At 47.0% G+C, this 10,000-nt stretch overlaps 1 protein-coding gene across 3 annotated transcripts in view; it reads right to left on the bottom strand.

The window, feature by feature from the left end:
• The window catches only part of LOC113580750 (chemokine-like protein TAFA-1), a 140,192-nt gene that overhangs the window by 129,364 nt on the left and 828 nt on the right, over nucleotides 1-10,000 (bottom strand). For all 3 annotated transcript variants that reach the window (XM_027015483.3, XM_027015484.3, XM_027015481.3), the window contains exon 2: nucleotides 8,192-8,328. In XM_027015483.3, coding sequence (XP_026871284.3) covers nucleotides 8,192-8,315 — 124 coding nt within the window. In that variant the 5' untranslated portion in view covers nucleotides 8,316-8,328. The remainder of the gene's footprint in view (nucleotides 1-8,191; nucleotides 8,329-10,000) is intronic.

Here is a 10,000-nt window from a genome sequence, read left to right as displayed (position 1 = left end):
CCATCACACAACACAGTGGCACCCAAACACTCCCACCCCACATTAACAGAATCCCCTGCAGCAGAGCAGATAACAACACGCGCTCGGAGAGGAGAAAATAAAACAAAAGCACACTTCTTCCGCGAAGCCCAGCTCGGCGTCTGCTCCAGCAGTGGGGTGCAGATTCCCGCCTGCCCCACGCCTCCTCCCCGAGTGCGAGACATCTGTGTCTGGCCTGCCTCTTGACCTTGGAAGGACTCGAGCCTGCTGTGGTGATCACACGCAAGAGACTGGGGGGGAGGTGTCACACAGGAGCATCAGTGCCTCCTTAAACACTGCCGTGGCAAAGCGCTAATACGGCAGTGCAGGCGTCCTGACCTTGACAAGAGTCCCGCACGCACTGGGCGTCCTGAAGATGCATGAGACTCACCTGCTGCTGGGAGGCGTGTGCAGCTAATGGGTAGGAGAACACTCGCGTGTGCAGTTAGAGGGTAGCAGAACAAAACCGTGTGCAGATAGATGGTAGGAGAACACAGGCGTATGCAGATAGAGGGTAGAACACAGGCTTGTGCAGATAGGGGGTAGGAGAACTGAATGTGTCTACATTTAATTACCCTAACCCTCACGTTACCCCAACCCATACGTTTCCCTAACCCTTGCGTTACCCTAACCCATACGTTACCCCAACCCTTGCGTTACCCTAACCCATGTTTCCCTAACCCTTGCATTACCCCAACCCATACACTACCCAAACCTTCACGTTACCCTAACCCTTTCGTTACTATATCCCTTGCGTTACCCCAACCCTTACATTACCCAATCCTTACGTTACCCCAACCCTTGCGTTACCCCAACCCTTATGTTACCCCAACCTTTGCATTACCCGAACCCATGTTTCCCTAACCCTTGCATTACCTCAACCCATACATTACCCCAACCCTCACGTTACCCTAACCCTTACGTTACCATAACCCTTACGTTACCATAACTCTTGCGTTACCCCAACCCATACGTTACCCCAACCCTTGCGTTACCCTAACCCATGTTTCCCTAACCCTTACGTTACCCCAACCCATACGTTGCCCTAACCCTCACGTTACCCCAACCCATACGTTACCATAACCCTTGCGTTACCCCAACCCATACGTTACCCCGACCCTTGCGTTACCCTAACCCATGTTTCCCTAACCCTTGCGTTACCCCAACCCATACTTTACCCTAACCCTTACGTTACCATAACCCTTACGTTACCATAACTCTTGCATTACCCCAAGCCATACGTTACCCCAACCCTTGCGTTACCCTAACCCATGTTTCCCTAACCCTTGCGTTACCCCAACCCATACGTTACTCTAACCCTCACGTTACCCTAACCCTTACGTTACCATAACCCTTTGTTACCCCAACCCTTACATTACCCCAACCTTTGCGTTACCCGAACCCATACGTTTCCCTAACCCTTGTGTTACCCCAACCCATACGTTACCCCAACCCTTACGTTACTATAACCCTTGCGTTACCCCAACCCATATGTTGCCCCAACCCATACGTTACCCCAACCCTTGGGTTACCCCAACCCTTGCGTTACCCTAACCCATGTTTCCCTAACCCTTGCGTTACCCTAACCCTTTAACAAAAGCATTAATTTCCTTAATTCAAACACACCATATGACATCATGATCATGTGACCTTTTGCATCACCACTATCCTGAGAAGGCCTGGTGAATTTCAGCTAAAGTTCTCCCAGTTGACAATACAAACTCAAGTATTAAAACCACATCATGGAGCCAACAGGGCAGCACTTTTTACCAGGGTACTCTTAAACCAGGTCCTGCCCTGGGAGCTACATGCTGTGACCTGCATGCTGGGAGCTGCACGCTGGGACCTGCACGCTGGGAGCTGGACGCTGGGACCTGCATGCTGGGAGCTGCACACTGGGACCTGCACGCTGGGACCTGCCCTGGGAGCTGCATGCCGGGACCTGCACACTGGGACCTGCATGCTGGGAGCTGCATGCTGGAACCTGCATGCTGGGACCTGCACGCTGGGACCTTCTCCCTCCCTGCCTGAGACACACAGCTTCATCATGACAAGAGCTTTAGCTTCCATTCTGCTCTAAAACGACTGCAGAATAAGACCTCAGCAAAACAGGCACAACCTACTCCTGATCCAGGAGTGTGTGTGTGTGTGTGTGTGTGTGTGTGTGTGTGTGTGTGTGTGTGTGTGTGTGTGTGTGTGTGTGGTGACAGCAGCGTAGTATTGTGTCATGTCACATTCAGCTCATCTGTCAATGTAGTGGATTATTTCTTGAGAGACCGGAATTGGCTGCCCGGAATCGGAGTGCCATCAATCTCAGCTGAGCACAGGGCACAGGGGAGGCCCAGACGCAAAGACTCATGGGATGGCAGTGGAAGGAAACCAGTGGCTGGGCAGGTGATGGAGCAATGGAAACACTCACCTCTCATTACTCAACACCACCCTCAGCAGTTAGGGTAGCATGAGTGAGAGAGAGAGAGAGAGGAAGAGACTAAGTGGTTAAGATGATGAACTGTCTACCCATCAACCCCTACACCTGTCTCCACCTAACCCCTACACCTGTCTACCCATCAACCCCTATACCTGTCTCCACCTAACTCCCTACACCTGTTTACCTATCAACCCCTACACCTGTCTACCCATCAACCACTACACCTGTCTACTTATCAACCCCTACACCGGTCTACCCATCAAATCCTACACCTGTCTCCACCTAACCCTCTACACCTGTCTACCTATCAAACCCTACACCTGTCTCCAACTAACCCCCTACTCCTGTCTACTTATCAACCCCTACACCGGTCTACCCATCAAACCCTACACCTGTCTCCACCTAACCCCCTACACCTGTCTACCTATCAAACCCTGCACCTGTCTACCCATCAAGCCCTACATCTGTCCACCTATCAACGCATACACCTGTCTACCCATCAACCACTACACCTGTCTACTCATCAATCCCTACACCTGTCTATTCATCAACCCCTATACCTGTCTACCCATCAACCCCTACACCTGTCTACCCATCAATCCTACACCTGTCTACTTATCAACCCTTACACCTGTCTCCACCTAACCCCCTACACCTGTCTACCTATCAAACCCTGCACCTGTCTACCCATCAAGCCCTACATCTGTCCACCTATCAACGCATACACCTGTCTACCCATCAACCACTACACCTGTCTACTCATCAATCCCTACACCTGTCTATTCATCAACCCCTATACCTGTCTACCCATCAACCCCTACACCGGTCTACCCATCAAACCCTACACCTGTCTCCATCTAACCCCCCTACACCTGTCTACCTATCAAACCCTACACCTGTCTACCCATCAAGCCCTACATCTGTCCACCTATCAACCCCTACACTTGTCTACCCATCAACCACTACACCTGTCTACTTATCAACCCCTACAGCTGTCTACCCATCAGTCCATACACCTGTCTACCCGTCAAATCATACACCTGTCCACCTATCAAACCCGACACCTGTCTACCCATCAACCCCTTTACCTGTCTACCCATCAGTCCATACACCTGTCTACCCATCAAACCATACACCTGCCTACTTATCAGCCCCTACACCGGTCTACCCATCAAACCCTACACCTGTCTCCACCTAACCCCTTACACCTGTCTACCTATCAAACCCTACACCTGTCTACCCATCAAGCCCTACATTATGTACACCTATCAACACCTACACCTGTCTACCCATCAACCACTACACCTGTCTACTTATCAACCCCTACACCGGTCTACCCATCAAACCCTAGACCTGTCTCCACCTAACCCCCTACACCTGTCTATCTATCAAGCCCTACATCTGTCTACCTATCAACCCCTACACCTGTCTACCCATCAACCACTACACCTGTCTACTTATCAACCCCTACAGCTGTCTACCCATCAGTCCATACACCTGTCTACCCGTCAAACCATACACCTGCCTACTTATCAACCCCTACACCAGTCTACCCATCAAACCCTACACCTGTCTCCACCTAACCCCCTACACCTGTCTACCTATCAACCCCTACACCTGTCTACCCATCAACCACTACACCTGTCTACTTATCAACCCCTACAGCTGTCTACCCATCAGTCCATACACCTGTCTACCCATCAGTCCATACACCTGTCTACCCGTCAAACCATACACCTGCCTACTTATCAACCCCTACACCGGTCTACCCATCAAACCCTACAGCTGTCTCCACCTAACCCCCTACACCTGTCTACCTATCAAAACCTACACCTGTCTACCCATCAAGCCCTACATATGTACACCTATCAACACCTACACCTGTCTACCCATCAACCACTACACCTGTCTACTTATTAACCCCTACACCGGTCTACCCATCAAACCCTAGACCTGTCTCCACCTAACCCCCTACACCTGTCTATCTATCAAGCCCTACACCTGTCTACCTATCAACCCCTACACCTGTCTACCCATCAACCACTACAACGGTCTACCCATCAATCCTTACAGCTGTCTACCCATCAGTCCATACACCTGTCTACCCATCAAACCCTACAGCTGTCTACCATCAAACCCTACACCTGTCTACCCATAACCACTACAATTATTCCACCTTCCATTCTCCACATGGACCACTTCATTCTTTTTGCTCATAGCAGTGTGACTTAAACTACATAGCTAGCAGGGGGAACAAGCTTAATTACATACACACACACACAGACCGTCCAGTGCAAGGGATTCGTGTTTTTCACTTCCTTACACTGCACCCACAGAAAATACCAAACCATGCAGTGCGGTCTACTCTGAGAGCTTGGCATTAAAAAAAAAAACATTCTAAACTGTTCTGAGGTCAGTCCATCTGTAGATAAACTGAACTGGATTGTATTAGGTAGACTTTGCTGTATGTTTTCCATTGATATGGAGTGTATGTGTTTTAACACTGTTTGTTATGGGTAAATAAATGATGGCAGACGGTCCTATTGTACCAAGCTTGACTTGTACTTAGCCCCAATGATTTTATAATCCCAGATATTACTTTTAATAGAGTTTGGCTGGAAATGTAGAAAAGATGGGTACACATGAAAGGATGATAGAAGAAAGACACATTTACCAGATATTAGATCTGCCTCTCTTTACCCAGCTATTTTTATCCCAGAGCAAGCCCTAATGAAATTGGAGACGGCCCTATAATTATAAAATCAATTCTAATTCAGATATTCATCATAGTTTTCAGATTTCCAGAAAATAACCACGGCCAGATTAGTCATTTCAACCCAGGCTGGTTCCAGTCCTCATGTCCAGGTATGCAGTCTAATGTACCTATTAGTGAAAACATAAGATACTCAATCGTACAAGATTCGATTAGCCACTATTTGCAGATCACTGGGCAAAAAGATACACTGTTTGAAAGGGGAAGTAATTCTCTGTGATGGGAATTACAAAGACGTCTTTAATGTTGACTAGCTGTGTATGAAATGCTGTTATTTTTGTATATGGCCAGTTTTTAATTTGTATACTATAGATTAGCTGTTAATTAAGATGTCAACTGTACTATGCACCAAAAGTCATGTGTTTAGGATTTGGGCTGCCACAAAGGCAATAGCGCATGAATAAATGTGAACATAAAATGGAAAAAGGCTTCTTTAAGGATTCACTGTGCTGTAAACATACTGCGAACATCTGGCAGCCAGTTTGATCACATCTGTTCTCCTCAAAGCAAATTGTTTAACCATCTGACTCTGGTTTTTAAAGCCCAATCAGAGAGTTTCTGAGGAAATGTGGCGGTTGGGTTACTACTGTGTCTATAGCAGCTTGAGCTGGCAGCCTGGTTACTGGGTTAATACAGCGTGGATATTTTCCTACTGCTGGGGAAACTCAGACGTAGCGCAGTTGGTTGTGTTTCACAGGAGATTGGAGCTGCCAACACAACTCTCCACGTGTGGGTTTGGTCTCCCAGCAGATGCATTAAGTGCACTGTAATCTCTTCTGCAAGGAAGGAGGAAAAAACCCTTAGAGAGGACAAATATGCCTGTGAGTGTGTGAGTGTGTGTGTGAGTGTGAGTGTGTGTGTGTGTGTGTATATGTGTGTGTGTGAGTGTGTGTGTCATCCACACACCCCTCATCCATCCTCCTTCCTTTTCCACTTCTAGAAGTGTTTTCCTCTCACACGCGATGCTGTCTAACTTCTCTGTGCCCTCTTCAGAGAAGTATGATTTCCTGTGGCTGATGAACTGACGCTGTGCGTAAATCACTAAACTTTCCGCAGGCCGTGCCCTCCCTGGTCCGTTGTCGGCACCTCGCTCTGCTGTGCCTGATGTGCAGTTGCGAGGGAGATGATGGTCGAAGTTCGTCTGTCCTGCATCACACAGCCCAGTGTGAGCTGAGTGGGGTCAGACACCCCCATCGCCCAAACTCCTTGCTCTTCTCATTCACAAATTCTCTCTGCTTTCTTTTTTTCTTTCTGCCTGTCTGTATGTAAATAAAATATGAATATAAATATAGATTTATGATGTTATATCAATAAAATAAATAAAGTCAATCTAAATAATAAGTAAATCTAAATATACCTATAAATAAATAAATAAATAAATAGTAATTTACATATTATATTGCGGCAGGTACTCCCACCTGGAATATATCTATATCGATATATATATATATCTATATATATATATATATATATCTATATATATATATATATATATATATATATATATATATATATATATATCTATATATATATATATATATATCTATATATATATCTATATATATCTATATATATATATATATGTATGTATGCGTGTGTGTGTGTGTATCTCCTCCCAGTTCAACCATCGTGCTACATTTCACATATAAATGAAATATAAACATGTTTTAATACTTAAATTATTCCTTAACAAAATTTGTCCATTTTGCATGACACTTTCAGAGTTTAAGGACATCATTTAAAGTTCCAGTTCAGCTGAAGAGAGCAATGCACTGGGGTCAGAGGTCAACGAGTAACCTAATGGTTATTTCCACCAGAGCCCATATGATCAACACAGCTGGTGTTCACGACATACTGGTGGGGAAACTGAGCCTGGTGCTTGCTGTCTGCACATGTGTGTACCACACACACACAAAAATTCCACCCACACACACACACTCATGCGCACGCACACACACACTCACACAGAAACGCACCCACGCACAAACACACACACACATATATGTACACACACACACACACGCACACACACACACCCAAGCTTGATTTTTTCTGCTAGAGTAGGTATTTCAGCTGAAGTTCCGTTTACGAGTGCTCAAGACATCACCAGAGAAAACCAGAGGCAGCAAATCTCAGGACTTGTATTCCAGACCTGAAGTACCAGCAATGCTCACAACCACTTGCTCTTTTTACACACAGAAAACACAATGCAGAAGTCACTGTGCTGTTATGAACACAGTCCTGTGTGTAACTGATCATATAACACAATGCAGAACTCACTGTGCTGTTCTGAACACAGCCCTGTGTGTAACCGATCACACTCCACCCACTGCTTTACTATCTTATGATCTATTTGTTTAATGAGTTGTGAAATTCTCAATATCTGGAGCAAATGAACCTTGAGACACGTGAGCCACCTTCATCTGAGTCACAGGACCCTAAAGAAACACCCCTGCGGTGACATCTGTATCAGCAACGTATCCGGCTCACACGACAGCCAACAATCATCAAAACTTTAACACGAGTGGAAAGAGTTCTCACAACACCAAAATCCTGCTTCAGATTAATCCTTTTGGATGGGAAACGTCCAAAACTAAAAACCAACACAACACACAAAACTCACCAGCTAACACAGGCAGCACAGTCGGCGCAGGGGACCGCGGACGCGGTCGCACGTGCACGCGCGTGACATCGGCATAACACGCTGCCGAACGAAACCACATCAGACATTTTAAAAGACGCATCAAACCAGGCGTTTGATTTTCTCGATGGGCAAACACTCAAGCAGAAACTAGAAGAGACTCGCAAAGCACGAGAGAAAATAGACACCGCAGGAGAAAGATAGTCGCCAAGGAAATAAGACGTCACATGGATGACGGGTGACATACAGCCGGCGTGCAGCCCGTGGGGAGGACGGGCCGCGCGGGGAGTGAGGCGGATGGGGCGTGGGAGGGTCGCTTGCGGTGACTCACCCAGGATCTGAATGGTGTTGCGGCCGGGCCGGGGGACGTGGGGATGCTGGATGGTGTCGTAGAGAGAGGCTTGGCACAGAAGCAGACTGCTGACGGTTATCCACAAACACAGGAACCACGACATGACAGGGGACAGGCTGCGGGGCAGAAACAGCAGCGCAGACGCGCGATTCAGCAAAGGACCAATCAGGGGTAGACGAACAAGAACCGCATGTGCTCTGGGTAGGCACGCAAAATACAGGTTCTGGATACAAAGTATTGAAGCCCGCAAAGTTCTTTCAGCGTTAGCATTGACACATAATTCTAATTGTTGGAGGTCAGGTTTTGATTGTTTGTTTGTTTTGCTGCAGCACGCCTCTTTTGTTTTGTTTTGGTTTTGTCTGACCAGCTGGTCTGGAGCTTACAGATCTTAAGCAGTGTACTGCGAGGACGCTCCATAAAAACAGCCTCGCGACCTGCACACAGCCTCGCGGTGGTCCGCGCCTCACCCGCGCGCCGCACTCCTCAAATGTATGTTTTAGGCGGGGCTCAGCTGGAAAATACGACAGTGTGTTTTTTCCCCATCTTAAGTTCATCGTCGACTCTGGATAAATTAGATTAGACATATCGCCATAAGACGTTAACACTGGCGCTGTAGTTTACACGTTAAGCGCTCACTTTCCTTTCTGGAAATGCAGAGGCCTTTGCAACATTATGGCAGAGAATTCTCCGTTAAAAATCCTCCTCGAATTGTTTGCTTACACGTCTTATATCGCAAAAAAAAAAAGTCCTTCAGCGTAACTTAACTGACTGAAACTTTAAATCCCACGAAAAATCGACACACTTTGTAAATGATCCACGTCTTGAATGACACAAACCTAAACTGACAGCGTCAGCGCTCAGCAGATCCTGATGAATATTTAGCACGTTGGTATTGCGCCTGTGATTATTAGCGGTATATTGTAATCCCCGGTGCTGCGCTAAAGCCGCGCTACACCTGCAGTTTTGTGCAAATGCGAACTGTTCCACTGGTTTTCACGCGACGTTCTGCACTGATCCTGAAGCAAATTAACAAATAATAATAAACAACAACAACAGCAAACCGTTTTCATTACGGGGAAACTACGGTAAACTCTACTCCCCCACAGATTTTAATTCCGTTTCTGTAAACCTGAAATAAAGATTTAGGAATTTAATCTTTGGAAAAAGTAGGCAAGGTGGCAATCTGGACGGAGGGTGAACAGAACCGACTAACAGACCCCGGTAACCGAACTTGGGTTGCTGTGAGATTGCACCTGAACTCACGTCCAGTCGTATTCTACGGGCCATTTCAAAGCACTGACCTCGCTAGTTTGTGTAATGTTTAAAACGTATGAAGAATACATGATCCATCTACTTAACGGACCGGTCCATCGGTTCTGCCCAGGTCGTCTTTACATGCAGCGCTTTAGGTTCCGCTTTCTCATTACGGTCCCATCACGCTCCGCTCCACGCGCTGCTTCCAAAAAAGCCGCCTCACCCTCGCGTGCACGGACACACCTGCGCACCACTGCAGGATGTTGCGCGCTCCGTCTCTGCCGTTATCCGCCGAAAAAGAGTGAAAATGCGCTATGGCACTCGACAGGTGTGCAGTCGGGATGTCTGGCGTTATCATAACGGCGTGCACACGCACGAGTGAGCCACTATGATTAACCAACGTGGCAGTTTGGCGTTTTGTGGTGGTATCACTCCACTGCACGCTAGTTGGAGGTAATGTATAGGCTACGTAAGATAGGGCATCGTATTTCACCTGAATAATATCCCGAAAAACTTAAATGTTGTCATTGTACT

This window comes from Electrophorus electricus, chromosome 22 (assembly GCF_041902795.1).
Source record: "Electrophorus electricus isolate QZ-2024a chromosome 22, ASM4190279v1, whole genome shotgun sequence".
Taxonomy (NCBI): Eukaryota; Metazoa; Chordata; class Actinopteri; order Gymnotiformes; family Gymnotidae; genus Electrophorus; species Electrophorus electricus.
This window is presented reverse-complemented; position numbering and strand designations above follow the sequence as displayed.